This window comes from Pan paniscus, chromosome 18 (genome assembly GCF_029289425.2).
Source record: "Pan paniscus chromosome 18, NHGRI_mPanPan1-v2.0_pri, whole genome shotgun sequence".
Classification (NCBI taxonomy): Eukaryota; Metazoa; Chordata; class Mammalia; order Primates; family Hominidae; genus Pan; species Pan paniscus.
The window spans coordinates 2,723,189-2,740,726 of record NC_073267.2 but is presented as its reverse complement, the minus strand read 5'-3'; the positions used below and the strand labels follow the sequence as shown (position 1 = coordinate 2,740,726).

The 17,538-nt window shown below is 61.8% G+C and overlaps 2 protein-coding genes across 8 annotated transcripts; both read right to left on the bottom strand.

Annotated features, from left to right (window-relative positions):
- Positions 1-118: 118 nt before the first annotated feature.
- DNASE1L2 (deoxyribonuclease 1 like 2) lies at positions 119-2,973 on the bottom strand. Its single transcript, XM_055100706.2, is given in 7 exon segments — positions 119-475; positions 819-1,070; positions 1,188-1,370; positions 1,372-1,483; positions 1,558-1,641; positions 1,733-1,821; positions 1,899-2,973. Coding segments are annotated over 7 exon segments (921 nt in total). The 5' UTR covers positions 2,043-2,973; the 3' UTR covers positions 119-418.
- Positions 2,974-3,114: 141 nt separating this feature from the next.
- Positions 3,115-16,111, bottom strand: E4F1 (E4F transcription factor 1). Of its 7 annotated transcripts, none has more exons than XM_063598212.1 (14): positions 14,930-16,085; positions 10,333-10,484; positions 9,181-9,286; positions 6,495-6,688; positions 6,283-6,403; positions 5,951-6,103; positions 5,676-5,848; positions 5,209-5,421; positions 4,866-4,971; positions 4,468-4,685; positions 4,081-4,279; positions 3,856-3,998; positions 3,714-3,776; positions 3,115-3,641 (listed from the first exon to the last, which is right to left on the bottom strand). In XM_063598212.1, exons 1-14 carry the CDS (start codon positions 15,243-15,245, stop codon positions 3,285-3,287), a joined length of 2,514 nt encoding a protein of 837 aa, XP_063454282.1. In that variant the 5' UTR covers positions 15,246-16,085; the 3' UTR covers positions 3,115-3,284. The 7 variants fall into 7 exon arrangements, with proteins under 7 accessions (XP_063454282.1, XP_034796849.1, XP_008949475.3 ...); XM_034940958.3 differs by having other exon boundaries at positions 10,333-10,564; positions 15,089-16,082; XM_008951227.4 differs by having other exon boundaries at positions 4,866-4,974; positions 14,930-16,080.
- Positions 16,112-17,538: the final 1,427 nt, after the last annotated feature.

Below are 17,538 nucleotides of genomic sequence, written 5' to 3'. Positions count from 1 at the left end.
TGGGGCCAGCAGGCTCTGGGGGCAGCCAGGTCCCACCAGGACACGGGGTGGGCAGCCCAGGCCATGGCTGCCCCTAAGGAGCTGAGGCTGGGTCCTAAGGAAGGACAGAGGCCTGGGAGCCAAGCTGTGGGGCCCGACCGGGAGCGGCTCATTTATTGAGCAGACATCTGCCGGGCAGTGCCCCCTGCACCCCTCATGGGGCTCACAACACCCCATGAGGTCGCTGGATGCAGCCCGTCTCACAGATGGGGAACGGAGGTACAGAGCAGCGCATCACGTGTCCATGGCCCCTGGCCCACGCCCAGCTGACTCTGCCTTGGGGCCTCACTGAAGGGTGGCTGCCACCCTGAAGGGGCCACTGTTGGGCCATTCCTCAGAGCCAGGGTCTGCAGGTGGCATGCCCCAGCCAGGCCTCGAGTCATCGGTGGAACTTGAGGGTCACCTCCACTGGAAAGTGGTCGCTGATGGCAAGAGCCTGTGGGGACAGAGTGAGCCTCAGGGGAAAAGTGCACCCCACCCACAGGGATGGGAGGGGCCGGTGAGGCCTGGGTGCCCACCCCTGCTGCTGCCTGCGGTGGGGCAGGGGCAGGGGCCGGGGCAGAGGGTGTCACCATTGGCCCTTTGAGGGAAAGGCAAGGTACCCTGCCTGCCCAGAGCTCCACATGGGGTGGGCCGGGCTCTCCAGGGTCCTTGGAAACAAGCCCTGGTGCAGGGAGGAAGCTGAGGTGGCCCTGCCTTGGGCGCTGGACCCTCCCTGCTGCCTGCGTGCGCCCCGGCGGTGGGGACCCAAGACCAGCACCGCCCCACGGCCCACTCGCCTGAGTCTGGTCCAGGCCGAATTCCTCCTGGAAGTCGTGCACGGTGGCCGACTGGGGCTTCAGGCTCCGGCGCAGGCGGGCGCCACAGGCCACAATGCGGTCGTAGGCGCAGTCTGAGTTGCCCACCGTGGTGTCGGCGCTGTCAGGGATGAGCCACTTGAAGACCTCACTGCTCCTCAGACGGATGGCGGCCCAGTCCTGCGCCCGCACATAGCTGCAGTCGGCGTTGAAGTCGCCCAGGAACAGCATGTCCTGCGGGCGCCGCGGAGCCGTGTCTGAGCCGCCGCAGGAGCCGTCGAGGTCCCGCCCTCATGAACCAGACCCCCGGGGCGCGCCTGCAGGGACCCCGGGACCGAGCGGTGGGCTTACGTCGGTGCCCCACTTGTCGATCACGTCCAGGTACACGTCGTAGAGCGCGTCGATCTCCGCCACGGCTTGATGCGGCGCCGCGTGCAGCGGGATCAGCACCAGGTTCTGTGCTGCTGCGGGAAGGGGTGGGGGCGTCAGAGCTCGGCGGGAGGGGAGGGGCGGGCCGGCGGAAGGGGAGGGGCGGGGCCCGCTCACCGGTGCCGGGGGCCGAGAACTTGACCACGAAGGGCTCGCGGCTGAAGACGTCCTCGGGGTCTGGGTACAGGTAGGTGTCCACGACCGACACCGCGTCTTTCCTAGGAGATGGGGAGGACCCGCTGAGCCCCCCACCTGCGGCCCCGCGCGCCCCTCCCTGCGGCCCGCCCCTCACCTGTACACGAACAGGTACATCTCCTTGTACTGGTCACGGCCCAGGGGCTCGCTGCTCACAAAGCTGTACTTGTGCTCGGACACGCTGCGGAGACAGGGGCCCGCTCAGGGTCAGGGCGCCGCGCCGGGGCGAGATCCCGGCGGGGGGTCGCGACGAGGGGCCCTGCCCACCACACCTGTTGATCTGCTCCATGAGCGCGGACACAGCGCTGAGGTCTGGGTCTCGCACCTCCTGCACCAGCGCGAGGTCGTAGCCAGCCAGGATCTGGGGAGGAGCGGCGGGTGCGGGGGTCAGCGCGGTCAGCACCCCTAAACGCCGCCCCGCCCCGGCCCGGTCCCCACCTTCGCGATGATGCTGCCGCAAGCCGGGTCCGACACTTTGCTGTCACCGAAGCTCTGAATGTTGAAGGCTCCGATGCGAAGCGCGGCGGTCCCGGCGGCTTCCAGCGCCCAGAGTGCGGCCAGCAGAGCCCGGGGCCCGCCCATGGCGCGGAGCGAGAGGCTGGGAGGGACAGACGCTGCCGCCTACGCAGACCCGCTGTCAGACCCACCGACCCACCCCTTTCCTCCGCGGCCACCCCTTGACGGCCAGTGCGACGCGGAATCCGCCCCTGCATTCTGCAGGCTCCCAGGGCACTGCTGGGCTCTCAGGGACCGCTGCCTTCTCACTGCGCGGGAAGCTGCAGCCGGAATGGAGGGTCCGGCCCATCCAGCCCCAGCTCAGGGCAGCCGAGAGACTCACCTTGGATGTGGGTGCAGAGGCCCGAGGCTCAGAGATCCTAGGAGGATGGGGATCCCGGGTCCAGGCTGCGGGCGTGTCCGACACAGGACTGCACTGACTCCCTCTGGCAGCAGCTCTGGCGCCAAGGCAGGGGCCGGTATTTGAGGTCCTGGGCCAGGGAGGGGCCGGGCTGCACTGGGTCCCGCCCCCTCGACTCAGCTGGGTGCCTGATGAACTCCTGGTTTTCATTCCCATGGAGACCCCCAGGGTAAGGGGTGGGAGACCTGCCTGAGCCGGTTCTGGTGCCCCAGACCTGTCCCAAAACCGTCCCAGAAGCCCCTGCCAGCCCCCTAGGAGGGAGGTAGACGGTCAGCCACATCCCGGTGTGGCTGTGTTCTTGTCCTCGCCCCTAGAAATTAGGTCGCCTAGACTCTGCCTCCCTGAGCAGAATCCCTTCAGGGAAAGCAAGGCAGCGCAGGAAGGACCAGCCACACTCCCTGCCCAGCATCTCCTGCTGCTGCTCCACCTGCTCACCCTGCGGTGGAGGCCGAGGCTCCCAGATCTCCCTGTCCCCGTCCCTGGTCCTCCCACCCACCCACAGGCCTCAGGCAGCGCAGCTGGGGGCACAGCTCCAGCTGGGCAGGGCAGGAGGCTGTTGGTCAACATGCCAATGACACCCACACAGCACCAAGGCGCCGCGGGCTGGCAGAAGCCCCTGGGCGGGGCGGCCAGGCACGTGAGTCTAGGAGTGGCCTGGAAGGCAGGTGCTGCTGCGGGGGCCTGGGCAAAGGTGGTGGCACCAGCCGCGGAGGCTGCCACTGCCGCAACATCACAAGCTGCAGGTTCTCATGTTTTATTGTAAAGCAACAAGAAACTCTTATGTACACTGTCCGTCTTGGGGCGCCTCCATTCTGTGCCATCTTCTCTACCAGGCCAGGCAGGCATGGGTGGGGCGCTCAGAGTCCTCTGCCCTGTCCCTGCCCGGCCAGGACCCCGCAGACCTCATGCTAGACGATGACCGTCTGCACCTCCAGCTGGCCCTCTGGCGAGGCGATGACCAGCTCGCCTGCATGCTCCAGGATCTCGATGTCCTCTGATGACACCATGGTCACAGTGGCCTGTTCAGTGCCACTTGTCCCTGCCCGGGCGGCAAGCACAGTGCCCTCGCTGATGGCCGAGGCCAGCGTCATGGCCACCTGCTCTGTCAGGCTCTCGGGGGTGGCGATGGTGATGGTGTCGGCGGCAGCCGCCTCTGGGCCCAGCGCGGTCTCCTCGTCCATGGTGACGTTCTGCACGATGATCTGGTGGCCGGCGCTAGCCTGGTGCACGATCTGCTGCACCACCTTCATGATGTGGCTGTCCACCTGCAGGGCCACGGCTCAGCGAGAGCGGCTATGCCAGGGAGCCTCCCCGCCCCCGCCTGCCCCACCCCTCACCTCCGTCTGGGTGCCCTCGATGATCTCCGTGGCCTCACTGGTCTCCGCATCGTCTGCAGTGGCCTGGGCAGATGGGCAGAAGGACAGAGGTCAGCCTTGGCTGCCCCTGGGTCCCAGCACGGCCCCAGGGCCCCACACCCACCTCGATGATATACTCCTGGGTGTCAGCTACCACGGACGAGAACTCCACCAACACTGTGTGCGGGTCTTCCGTGAGGACGGTGGTGGCTGCCGCGGGGCTGTCCTCAGACACCAGCAACTCCTCCACCTCCAGCAGGCAGCCCCCTGTGGGTGGGGACTCGGTCAGGGCTTGGCGAGCCCCGGCCCCCTCCCCTCCCCTCCCCCTCCCACCTCCACCGGCCCAGACCTTTGGTGCGCAGGTGCCGGTTCAGCGTGCCGTGCTCGGCGAAGCCACGGCCGCACTTGTAGCACTTGAACGGCTTCTCGCCTGTGTGGTGTCGCACGTGCCGCACCAGTGAGCCCTTCTCTCGGAAGCCACGGCTGCAGAACTGGCACACGTGCGGCTTCTCCTCCAGGTGTGTCCTGAAGTGCACCTGCTGTGCATTCTGTGGAGACACCTGTCAGTGCCAGCCTGGCCTTGGCCACAACAGACTACAGCTCTCCCCTCCCGCTTCTGGCCCAAGGGAGGGGCTGGGTCAAGACTGAGCACGGTGGAGGCAGGGAAGGGGGTGCACCTGGGCCAGGGAGCAGGATGGGGGGATCAGGCGCCAGGGTCCTGCGGCCAGAGACCCACCTTAGTCTTGTAGCGCTTGCCACACTCGGGACAAGGGTAGGGCCGCTCGTCTGAGTGGACGCGCCGGTGGCCGCGCACGTGGGCAATGGTCTTGTAGAGCTTCCCGCAGTCGCCACAGCGGAAGCGGCGCTCACGCACGTGCACCTCCTGGTGCTTCTTGAGCAGGTAGGCCTTGGGGAAGGCCTTGCCACACTGTGCGCAGGCGAACGGCCTCGGCCCTGCAGCCACACACAGCATCGGGCCAAGCCCATCACCCGCGGGCCCGCCAGGCCGCCTGCCACCTGCCCACAGTTCCCCTGGCTCCCTGCTGTCTATGGACCCACCCTGGACACCCAGAGGCACCCCGGCCACCTATAGCCCATCCACTGCCATGGGCCACACACCCACCCATCACCTACCGGTGTGGCCCCTCTTGTGGGCCTCCAGGGTGGCTGCTGTCGGGAAGGTCTCACTGCACTGAGGACATGGGTGGGTCCTGGGCACCGCTGAGGCCTCGCTGGCCACCTGCTGGGGAACCACAGGAAGGTCTCCAGCACCCGGGGCAGGCTGTGCCCTGGCAGTACCAAGAACACAACCATGGGCCCCACCCTGGCAGGCTCCCTTGTGGCCTCAGGGAAGGCAGTAAACAGATCAATGGACAAAGTCACTGCAGAAAGCCACTTCAGGGAGGCGAAGGCCAGCGTGGGGACAGCCCCTGGGATCCAGCCCTGGGAGGAGCCCGCAGATGGTGCTGGCACCTACTGTCTCCAGCGGCTGCACTTCTTCCAGTACCGGCAGCTGCGGGGCTGCCTCTGCCAGGGGCTGGGGACTGGACCCGGCAGCAGGAGCTGGCTCCAGGGCACCCTCCTCCCCAGCAGCGCGCTCAAGGACGATGCCGGAGTTCTGCATGGCCTGGTGCAGCAGGTTCTCACGGCTGCCCTCGCTGGAGCAGGGGAGCTCCTGGGAGACGGGGGGCTGCAGGGGAGGCAGAGAGAGGAGGCTGGCCAGGCAGCCTGGCATCCAGCACCCACCCCATGGGGCAGACGCATGCCAGGAGCCTTGTGCAAACCCTCAGACCCCCATGGCGCTCCCACTGGCCCTGCTCTCCCTGTGGGAAGCCCAGCCCTCGCCTGCCTGGCCCAGACCCCTGGAGCCAGTGCCCAGAACAAAGACTGGCACCGAGCAGGCAGAAGACAGAGCAGCCCTCTGGGGCCCCCCGTCGCCCCCACCTCTGGGGCCAGGGCTTTCATGCCCAGGGGCAGCTCCTGCATCTGGACGTGGACTTCGTGGATGACGGTGCCCTTGGCATCTGTCACCAGGTGAATCACGGGTGAAGTCTCTATAGGCTCGCCTGTCACCGATGATGTGACTGTCCCCAAGCCAGCAGCTCCAGCTCCAGAACCTTCAAGGTAGAGTGAGGGAGTGAAGATCCCGCACACACCCCAGTGGCGGGTGCGTCCACAGCCAGCCCCCAGGACCAGGCAGCTGCCCGCACCATGCTGACCTGCAGGTGCGTCCTCTTTGCTGACAACCACGTCCTTGCTCACACTGAAGCGGATTTTCTCTGTGCAGGGGGTGAGAGACTTGAGGTGCCGGGTCAGTGCACCCGACTCCCGGAAGCTCTTTCCACACTTGGAGCACTTGTAGGGGCGCTCATCTGCAGAGAGAACCTAGTCAGCCCTGGGCAGCCCCAGCAGGCTGGCGACAAGGTGACAAGGCGAAGGCAGGCAGGGGCCCCCGCCTCATCCCCCAAAGCTGGGGAATGCGAGGCTGGGGCACCCCAGGGCCAACCATCGGGGTGCTACCGGGCTCCAGCCCGAGGTGCGGCCAGCTCACCCGTGTGCCGCCGGTGGTGCCGGATGAGTGAGCCCTTGGTGCGGAAGGAGGCCCCACAGAGCTTGCACTCGTGGTCCTTGCGGCTGCTGTGAGTGACCATGTGGGCCTTGAGGATGCTGCCCTGTGGGGGAGGGCGTGGCAACTCAGGGCCCTCCTGGGGGAACAGGAGGGGGCCTGCCACCCACACACTGGCTCCCCGCACGCCGGCTCACCGTCTTGAAGGTCTTGTGGCACAGCGCACACACATAGCGGCCATCCTTGTTCACCAGTAGCTTCACCTGGGCCTGCTCGCCCTCCCCTGAGAGCCCCAGCCCCTGCTGGTGGGGGCTGCCCGGGGCCTCGGCCATCTCACCGTCTCCCAGCTCTGCCTCAGCAGCCACGATGACCTCTTTGATGTGCCCACCACCTAGGAGAAGCATCTGGGCCTAAGCCCCAGGACCTGCCCCTGTCCAGAGACCCCAGAGACTGCTGGCTCCAGGGGAGGGGACCTGCTGCTCTGAGCCACACCCTGGACCCAACCTGCACTGAGCCCTCAACACACAGGCCCGAGCAACAGCCAAGGTCCCATTCACCTCTCCAGGTCAGAGTGAGAGGTGGAGAGACACCTCCCGACTCTGTCAGGCTGCCCAGAGATGCTCCAGGGCCCCTAAATGTGTCCACAGGGAGACCCACTATGGAGCACAGATGCCCCATCCCCAAAGCCAGGAGGACGTGCGAATCCTGGTGACAAGGTCCCTGGGTGAAGAGACAGCCGCCTGTCCTGCTCGCTGCCACTGCTCCTGCCACTGCTCCCACCAACATAGGGAGGATGTGCGTCCGGGGCCACTCTTCCGTCGGAGGAGATGGGCTGGGCCACTGCAGCAGGGCAGGCAGGCCTGACCAGAGCCCCGTCCCAAGGCAGGCTTGGCCTGGGAGAGTGAACGCTCTCCAGACACCCGGGACAGCCTGAGGCGAGGAAGCCGGGCTTTTGCACTTCTGGAGGATGCTGGGAAAAATCTGACAATGTGCAAAGCTAGGTTGTAAAACAGTTCAGGTTTTCTGCTCATAAAGATGACAAGTGGGAAACAGCTGTGAAGCCACTGCTTAGAAACCACCTCAGTCCAGCTGGCGTCTTGTTTTGACAAGCTGTTCTCTTGAAACACAACAAAAGCGCGGTGACTCAGAAACAATTAAGAGCCTCTCCTGCCCGAGCCCTTACACGCTCGATGCCCCAGGAGTGATCTTCCAAAGGACAGAGGCCTCTGATGGGGAGGACCTGGGGGAACATGGCTGCTGCGAGGCCAGAGGAGACGCGAATTTTTTCCGCGAAGTGGCAGGAGGGCCTGGAGGTGGGTTCCAACTGCCCACACAGCTGACCGCACCCCTGCACCCGCAAAGACAGGACCTGGCACGCCCCAGCCCTTGGCCACCAGCAGGCAGGACCCTGTGCCATCTCCACTAGAGGCCAACAGGAGAGCTAGCAGCCCTGGACTAAGCCCACCGGGCCTGCTGACTGGCCAAGGGCACACACAGAGTACCCAGGATGCCCGCAAAGGGGAAAATCCCAGGGGTGCCAGAGTGGCAGAGGTGCCAAGAGGGGCTGCTGAAGCACAGGGAGGGGTGCTGAGCCTAGGGCTGGGGGCTGCTAGAGTTTAGGTGGGTGGAAAGGGGCCTGGCTGGCCAGAGACCCAGCCCAGAGACCCCGCCAGAACCTAAGGAGTTCATGCTCCCAGGTGACGCCACCATCCCAGAAACCAAACGCCAGGTCAAGGCCAGAGCCCGCCCCACCTCCCACATGAACATTCCGAGCTCTGAGTGGCATTGATGAGTGTCTTGGTCGCAGGAATGCCAGGGAAAGGCAGCACGGAGGTGAGACAGGTGCCCTGGCTGCCTCCTGGAGAGCAGCCTGCTCACAGGTGCCCTTCCCAGGCCCCGGGTTGGCCTCCGCCACGGCTCCTCCACCCCCTCTTCCTGCTGCAGCCAGTCCCCAGGGCTGCCCAAGGCCAGGTTCCGCCTGGTGCCCAAACCTACTTCCTGTCCAGCTGCCCACTCCCCGCCTGCCTCAGCCCCGGTCCAGCAGGCTCCCCAGGCAGCAGCCATGTCCCGCCCCACCTCCCACAGCATCAGGTCCCTAGACAGCTCCTTCCCTCGCGTCTGCACACCTAGCCACTCGCCCCTGCCGCAGCCCCAACCCCAGCAGCCCCTAGCTCCCTCAACCTGCCCAGGCCCTGGCTGCCTCTGAATGCCCCCCTGCACAAGCATCTGTCCCCAGTGAGAGCTTGCCCATCCAGACCTCGCAACAGCCCCTCCCACAGCACATCAGGGAGAGACATCTTCACTTAAAAAGTAGCCATCAAAGAGGCCTGGCACTGCACGCTCATAAAAGCCCCATGAGGACCAGTGTAGCAATCACCACTCCCACACCAGAGGGAGCACTGGGGAGGGCAGGCCACGGCCAGCAGCAAGTCCGAGCCCAGCTAGAGAGGCGGGAGAGTCCCGTCCACCCTGTACCCACCCTCCAGAGCCACTGCTGGGCGAGTGGGCCATTCTGGTGGGTACCTGGTGGATGTTGCTGCCTACGGGCAGGGAGCAGGAACCAGGGGGTGGTAGGGAAGTGGGGAAGATTCTGGGAGGGACACAGCAGAGACCACCCGGGAAAGCTGAGGGGAGAGAGCACAGCCCAACGACTCCCTGGTGCCTGGGTGTGCCCCCGGCCACTGTGGACACCTGAGGAAGGCCCAGTGCCCAACGCTTCCTCCTCCTGCAGGCTGTGCCCGCAGAAAGGCTGCCATGAGGCCACGGCCCCTCCCAGCCAGGCCCTGGTCTCGGGAGAGACGAGCATACAAGCAGCAGAGGCCCCATCCTCTGGCCCCAACCACGAAGGTCTATCAGGCCAGCGATTCATGGAAGTCGGCTTACCAACGAGGTCAGATGCGTGGCTGATGTCTGCTGCCAGGGAGGCCGCCTCCACCACGATGTGGGCCACAGTGATGGGCTCCTCTGGGCCTGGTGCTGCCGGCACCACCTGCCAAAGGGGGAAGAAAACAGGGGAGTCGTCTGTATGCTCCAGAGTTAGTTCTCAGAGAAGAGGCCTGGGCTCTGCCAGTGTAAAGCTGTGGAGGTTTGACTTGTGGTGCTCAGGCCTGGGTCCACATCCTTGGGACGGCTGGGGTGGGGGCTCTCCTCTTCCCCAACAGGACCACCGGTCCCAGTCCAATCCCTTCACCCCAGGGCCAGGGTCAGCGCCGTCACTCTCACACCTCTGGCCACGTGGGCTGGACCTGGAGCACAGGGCGCCTGCAGGGAGGGAGCAGCAACTCTGGCAGGAAGCTGGGCCAGTCTGCAGGAACAATGGCACAGTCCCAGCCCGCCACATCCGGCAGAGCGGTGTGAGGAGAGGGCCCTGGGGGTGTGAGCCAGAGGCCTTCCTGGAGGAGGGGGCACCTCTGGGAGGAGCAGGTAAAGAGCACAGGCTCAGAGTGGGGTGACCAGGGTCCAGCAGCATCTGGGCCATGGCCCGCTGGTGGCCAGAGGCCACTGACCACTCTCTGAGCCTGCTCTCCTGACCGTGCAATGCGGACGACAAGCGCCCGCTGCGGCGTGTGCGGGGTTCACAGGCCTGTGCATCCAGCCCAAGCTGGGCGTGGGGCTCAGCAAAGGTGGCCATTTGATGATGAGATGGCGGGACCCCCCAGGGCCACACTTCACGTGTGAAGTCCCTAGGGACTGTGTGCACAGGACAGAAGATAAGCCAAAGAGACAGAAGCTGCCATGGTACCCCAGAGCCAAAGGAGACCCTCCAGCTCCAAGAAAGAAGAGATCCCGGCCCCCAACAGCACAGGCTTCGACCAGAGGCTGCCAAGAAGGCTGGGCCACCGCAGGCCCTCCAGGACGCCCCAGAGCACCACAGGCTCACACACCCGGACCCTCCCACACCACAGCCAGGTGCCTGCCCTCTGCCCGCCCACGTGGCCCCCGGAACCGGCTGCACAGGTCCATCCTGAAGCGCGGCCACCTCCCCCACCTGTCAGGTGAACCCAGGAGGGGATGGGGGAGTGGGTGAGGGCTCACCTCCTGGCCCAGCAACGCTGTGGTGGCAGGGGTGGCAGGCAGGGCCTCCGGAGGGGCCCGCTGGCAGGCCTTCTGAATCTTGTGCTGAACAAAATCCTCCAAGGCGGTGAACTCTGCCTGGCAGCGGCCGCATCTGTGCACATCGTCCTCATCTGCAACGAGCCTGCTGTCAGCAGGGCCTGGGAAGGCGGAGGCTGGGCAGCCAGGGCCCCGTCTGGCTTTTCCTCCAGCCCTAGAACAGATTCCCCCAGGAGGCCATCAGAAGCAGAGCTACTTCCCCAGGCTGCTGAGAACACACTCAGGCCCAAAACAAGGTCATCCCAAGGTACAGCCCCTATCCTCTGCAGGTCTGCAGGGGCCAGACCCACCCTCAGGAGGTCAGCACCCAGCAGAGGGTGGCCCTGACAGCACGCTTAGGCTGCAGGGACCTGCTAAGGCTGCCATGCTCAAAACCCACCTCAGCGACTGACAGGCGAGAGGCCCAGAGAGGGGCTGGGAGGCAGAGGGACTCCTCCATGCTAATTTGGGGACAGTAAAGGACCAGGATTTAAGACTGTTGGGGCCGGGCATGGTGGCTCACACTTGTCATCTCAGCACTTTAAGGGGCCAAGGTGGAAGGATAGCTTGAGCCCAGGAGTTCAAGACGAGCCTGGTCAACATAGCAAGACCCATCTCTACCAAAAAAAAAAAAAAAAGTTTTTAAAACATTGTTAAACATTTAGGCTGGGTGTGGTGGCTCACACCTGTAATCCCAACACTTTGGGAGGCTGAGACAGGTATATCACCTGAGGTCAGGAGTTCGAGACCAGCCTGACCAATATGGTGAAACCCCATCTCTACTAAAAATACAAAATTAGGGCGGTGGCTCATGCTTGTAATCCCAGCACTTCGGGAGGCTGAAGCGGGCGGATCATGAGGTCAGGAGATTGAGACCATCCTGGCTAACACCGTGAAACCCCGTCTCTACTAAAAATACAAAAAACTTAGCCAGGCATGGTGGCAGGTGCCTATAGTCCCAGCTACTCGGGAGGCTGAGGCAGGAGAATGGCATGAACCCGGGAGGCAGAGCTTGCAGTGAGCCGAGATCACACCACTGCACTCCAGCCTGGGCGAAAGAGCGAGACTCCGTTTCAAAAAAAAAATATTAGCCAGGCTTGGTGGCGCATGCCTGTAATCCCAGCTATTCGAGAGGCTGAGGCAGGAGAATCACTTCAACCTGGGAGGCGAAGGTTGCAGTAAGCCAAGATCTCCCCATTGCACTCCAGCCGGGACAACAGAGAGAGACTCCATCTCAAAAAACAAAACCAAAAAACAAACATTTAGCCAAGCGTGGAAGTGTGGCGGCATGCACCTGTAGTCCCAGCTATTCAGGAGGATTGATTGAGCCCAGGGGTGGAGGCTGCAGTAAGCCATGATCACACCACTGCACTTCAGCCAGGGCAACAGGGCAAGACCCTGCCTTAAAAGAAACAAAAACAAAACAAACAAACAAAAACTGCGCGAGTTTGAGCGTGCCCTGGAGCATGTGAGTGGCCATCTCCTCATCTGTAAAATGGGCTGGGGCCCAGGAGGCTGATGCCCACTGGCTCTGGCTGAGAGGCAAATGCAGGGAGCTGACCCACAACCACTCTGCTCACTGACTTGGGACTTTACTGGTTCCCAAGGTTGAGCCCGTCACCATTGCTGTGCCGGACCCCGGTCGTGCAGAAGAGACCACCCCCTCACTGTGTGCCAAGCACCTCACTGGGGACGTCACCAAATCTTGCCAGCACCCTGTGGAAATGGAGAGAACTATTCCCATCCTAGGAAAATGACCTGAAGTTCAAGGTCACCAAACGGCTGAGTGTCAGGGACAGTGCCTGTTTACACAAAGGGATAGGAGCTGTTTCTTCTGCTTCCATAAAAGCCTGCCAGCTCTGACCATTCACGTTCAGTCCCTCGGCAGGATCAAACCCAGGCCTGATGCCCGAAGGAGCTGGGCAAATGTTTACTGTTGAATTCGAGGGCGGAGAAAGGGCCAAACCACAGCTATGACTCGCCTGCAGGGGCCACCCAACAGAGAGTCATCCTCTCCTGATGGCTCCCAGTCACAAACCAAGCTCTGAGGTGCCCACCACCCTCTTCTCCTTCCCACCCCACTCCTGTGTCTCGCTCGGCTCCAGGGCATTGCCACTGAAGAACCCCCTACCCCAGAAGGGGACACACCCAGCCCATTTCACACCAGACAAGGCCACAAGCAGGCCCAGCAACCTCTAAAGGGACCCCTCGCCATGAGGGCACTGCCCTTCTCCAAGCTGGAACGAGAAGGGGCAAGGAAAAAAGGCAGAGACTATGAATCCTATGGGGACAAAGACAAGACCACCCTCAACCCAATCATTAACAACCTCCCTTCCTGTCTGACCCAATCTGCATCTTTTTTTTTTTTTTTCTTTCAAGGCGGAGTCTCGCTTTGTTGCCCAGGCTGGAGTGCAGTGGGGCGACCTCAGCTCACTGCAAGCTCTGCCTCCTGGGCTCATGCCATTCTCCTGCCTCAGCCTCCTGAGAAGCTGTGACTACAGGCGCCTGCCACCACGGCCAGCTAATTTTTTGTATTTTTAGTAAGACAGGGTTTCACCTGTTAGCCAGGGTGGTCTCGATCTCCTGACCTCGGGATCCGCCTGTCTCAGCCTCCCAAAGTGCTGGGATTACAGGCACGAGCCATTGCGCCCGGCCTTTTTTTTTTTTTTTTTTTTCTAAACAGAGACTGGGAGGAGCCGGGCACGGTGGCACACGCCTGTATTCCCAGCACTTTGGGAGGCTGAGGCGGGCAGATCACCTGAGGTCGGGAGTTCAAGACCGGCCTGGCCAACATGGAGAAATCCAGTCTCTACTAAAAATGCAAAATTAGCCGGGTGTGATGCCGCGTGCCTGTAATCCCAGCTACTCAGGAGGCTGAGTCAGGAGAATAGCTTGAACCCGGGAGGCGGAGGTTGCGGTGAGCCGAGATCGCACCATTGCACTCCAGCCTGGGCAACAAGAGAGAATCGCCGTCTCAAAAAAAAAAAAAAGAAAATAGAGACGGGGTCTTACTATGTTGCCCAGGCTGGTCTGGAACTCCTTGGGCTCAAGTGATCCTCTCACCTCAGCCTCCCAAAGTGTTGGGGTTACAGGTATGAGCCACAGTGCCCAGCCATCTGCAGCCTCATAGGACAAGCTCAGAGGGTACAGACCCAAGCTCCATCTCCAAAAGCTCTCAGTGCCCCCAGGAATGAGCCCTTAGTGCATCCCCAACACTGCTCCCAGCACATGACACACAATCTTTTTTCTTTTTTTGAGACAGTCTTGCTCTGTCACCCAGGCTGGAGAGCAGTGGTGCGATCTTGGCTTACTGCGACCTCCGTCTCCTGGGCTCAAGCAATTCTCCTACCTCACCTTCCCAAGTAGCTGGGATTACAGACGCGCACCACCACGCCCAGCTAATTTTTGTATTTTTAGTAGAGAAGGGGTTTCACCATGTTGGCCAGGCTGGTCTCGAACTCCTGACCTCAGGTGATCCACCCACCTTGGCTTCCCAAAGTGCTGGGATTACAGGCGTGAGCCACTGCGCCTGGCCACAATCTTTATTTTAATTCCCATGATGCTTCTATGAGGCAGCAGAGCCCGGAAGTTAAAGGGGCTGTGAAGGCCTTCACAGTGCTGAGATCCAATCCAACCCTTGCTACTTACTACCTGGGTGACCCTGGTCATTTTCTTTTCTTTTGAGACGGAGTCCGGCTCTGTCGCCTAGGCTGGAGTGCAGTGGCGCGGTCTCGGCTCACCGCAAGCTCCACCTCCCGGGTTCACGCCATTCTCCCGCCTCAGCCTCCCGACTACAGGCGCCCGCCACCACGCCCGGCTAATTTTGTTTTTTTTTTTGTATTTTTAGTAGAGACGGGTTTCACCATGTTGGCCAGGATGGTATCCATCTCCTGACCTCGTGACCCGCCCGTCTCGACCTCCCAAAGTGCTGGGATTACAGGCGTGAGCCACCGCACCCAGCCCACCCGGTCACTTTCAGGTCTCCAACCTTCAATTTTCCTCATCCCCAAAATGAGAATAACAATAACATCCACCTGTCAGGATTGGTTTGAGAATGAAAAAACCTAAAGCAGGATAAGGGCTTGTTACATTACTGGCAGAAGCCGCCGCCCCATTCTGTAGGGGAAATAGAGGTTCACAGAGGTAGGGTCACCTGCCCAGGATCAAAGAGCTAGAAAGCGGCAAGTGTGGGACTGGAAGGGGCCACAGGCTGGCTGCAGTGCACCAGCCCTCTTGCACTAGGCTCTGCTGCCTCCCTACGGACAGGCCCAGAGCCCAGATCCTGGAGAAACCGAGGCCCCACCCTCTTGGAACCACCAACAGGGCCCTAGACGCCCATCAGGTGCAGGGGGAAGGGGCCCAGAGGAGGGGAGGGCCAGGCTCAGGCATCGGAGGCAGACAAGGGCCGGGACGCCGGCGTCTGCGAATGTCTACACCGGGCGCCCGGGGGCTCAGCAACCCGCGAGCACTGGTGGACGCACACCAGAGAGGGGGGATGACAGGCGCCCCGCAGGAGAGGCCCATGAGGGTCGCAGCAAACCTGGGGGTTTCGTGGAGGGCTGTGAGGGTCCCGCGAGATCCGCGAGGTGTCTGGGTCTGGGAGGGTCGGTCGAGCCCGCAGCTCGGGCCATCCGGGCCTCTGCCAGCCCGGGATGAACTGCCCGCACCCCGGCCGCACCCTCCGGGTCGGCCCGGTTACCTTCCTCGCTGAAGGGCGCCGGGAGGCCGAGGAAGCCGCTGGGGGCCAAGGCCGCCGCCACCGCCGCAACTGCACCCTCGCCCGCTTCCCGCCCGGCTTCGGCCTGGGCTTCTGCCGTATGAGCGGCCGTCACCCGCACTGCCATCGCGCCCTCCATGTCGCAACGCGCCGCAGGAAGATGGCGGATTTACGACCATGTCGTCATAACAACGGGCCGCGCCGAGGCCGGCGTGAGGGAACGGCAAGAGGAGGGCGGGGCGGAACCGGAGCGGATTGACGGACAGGCGGGGAGCCGGGCCTGGATAGCGGTGTGGCCTTAAAGGGCAGAGGCGGGGCCGGGCGCGCTGAGAGCGAAGATGGGGCGGGACTGTGGGGAGGGCGTGGTTACGGTGGAGCAGATTGCCAGGCAGGGGGCGGGGCGGCAGAAGGACCTATGTTCGAGGCTGCACTCGGATTTGAGAGCCAGAGAACGCGAGGGGCGAGCGGACTGGCGGGTGCTAGGCAGCCGCGCCCCAGCGCTTCCGTACCTAAGGACAGGTCGCCCCGCCCGCGGCTGCTGCTGGGAAGCCGCCACAGCTCCAACCAGGGGTGTGGTGCCTGCTGCCCACTGACCGCCTAGGGTGTTAGAGCCTCCCAAGATGGTTACCCGGGTCACGGGAAAACAACACGGGTCGGGGATGGCTCATGGGTAGCTCTGCGAAGCTGTTTTATTCTTTTATATACTTTTAATTTTTTTTTTTATTTCTTTTTTGAGACGGAGTCTCGTTCTATCGCCCAGGCTGGAGTGCAGTGGCGCGATCTCGGCTCACTGCAAGCTCTGCCTCCTGGGTTCACGCCATTCTCCTGCCTCAGCCTCCTGAGTAGCTGGGACTACAGGTGTCCGCCACCACGCCAGGCTAATTTTTTGTATTTTTAGTAGAGACGGGGTTTCACCATGTTAGCCAGGATGGTCTCGATCTCCCGACCTCGTGATCCGCCCGCCTCGGCCTCCCAAAGTGCGGGGATTACAGGCGTGAGCCACCGTGCCCAGCCACTTTTTAAATTTTTTTAAATTTATTTGTATTATATATTTTAAATAGAGACAGGGTCTTGCTGTTTAGACTAGGCTGGTCTCAAACTCCTAGCCTCAAACCATTTTCCCATTTCGGCCTCCCAAAGTGCTAGGATGACAGGCGTGAGCCACGACTCCCAGCCACGTTGAATTTTTGGTTTTGGAGATGGGGGTTGTTTTTGGTTTTTGTTTGTTTGGGGTGTTTGTTTTTGAGACAGAGTCTCACTCTATCACCTAGGCTGGAGTGCAATGGCGCGATCTCACTGCAGCCTCCGCCTCCTGGGTTCAAATGATTGTCCTGCCTCAGCCTCCCGAGTAGCTGGGACTACAGGAGTGCACCACCATGGCCAGCTAATTTTTGTATTTTTAGTAGAGACAGGGTTTCACCATGTTGGCCTAGATGGTCTCAAGCTCTTGACCTCACGATCTGCCCGCCTCGGCCTCCCAAAGTGCTGGGATTACAAGCATGAGCCACCGCGCCCGGCCTGTTTTTGTTTTTTGAGATGGAATCTCGCTCTGTCACCTAGGCTAGAATGCAACGGCACGATCTTGGTTCACTGCAATCTCCGCCTCCCGGGTTCAAGCGATTCTCCTGCCTCAGCCTCCCGAGTAGCTGGGACTACAGGCCACCACACCCGGCTAATTTTTTTATATTTTTAGGAGAGACGGAGTTTCACCATGTTGGCCATGCTGGTTTTGAACTCCTGACCTCCGGTGATCCGTCCCCCTTGGCCTCCCAAAGTGCTGGGATGACAGGCGTGAGCCACCGAGCCTGGCCAGATTTTTTTTTGAAACAGCACCTTGCTCTGTCACCCAGGCTGGAGTGCAGTGCCGTGATCTCAGCTCACTGCAGCCTCTACCTTAGCCACCCAAGTAGCTGGGACTACAGGTGCCCATCACTAGCTAATTTTTGTATATTTTGTAGAGATGGGTTTTTGCCATGTTGCCTAGGCTGCTACAGAACTCCTGAGTTCAAGCGATCTGCCTGCCTCAGCCCTCTTACATACTTTTAAAAAATTGTGGGCCAGGCGCAGTGGCTCACTCCTGTAATCCCAGCACTTTGGGAGGCTGAGGTGGGTGGATCACCTGACATCAGGAGTTCAAGACCAACCAGGCCAACATGGCAAAATTACGTCTTTACTAAAAATACAAAAATTATCTGGGTGTGGTGGTGCACGCGTGTAATCCTAGCTACTCAGGAGGCTGAGGCAGGAGAATCGTTTGAACCCGGGAGGCAGAGGTTTCAGTGAGCCGAGATCGTGCCACTGTACTCCGTCCTGGGCAACAGAGCAAGATTCCGTCTCAAAAAAAACTGTGGTAAGTGCACATAAAATTTACTATTAGCGACATTCACAGTGTTGTGCAACTATCACAGCTATGTGGGTCCAGAACCTTTCCG

Excerpts from the sequence above, each read along its gene's own strand:
- E4F1 (XM_008951227.4), bottom strand. The coding sequence starts at position 15,245 with ATGGAGGGCGCGATGGCAGTGCGGGTGACGGCCGCTCATACGGCAGAA. Across the intron at positions 6,104-6,282 it reads GCACCACCGGCGGCACACGG|ATGAGCGCCCCTACAAGTGC; the intron begins GTGAGCTGGCCG and ends TTCTCTCTGCAG. Across the intron at positions 3,642-3,713 it reads TCGAGGGCACCCAGACGGAG|GTGGACAGCCACATCATGAA; the intron begins GTGAGGGGTGGG and ends GTGGCCCTGCAG.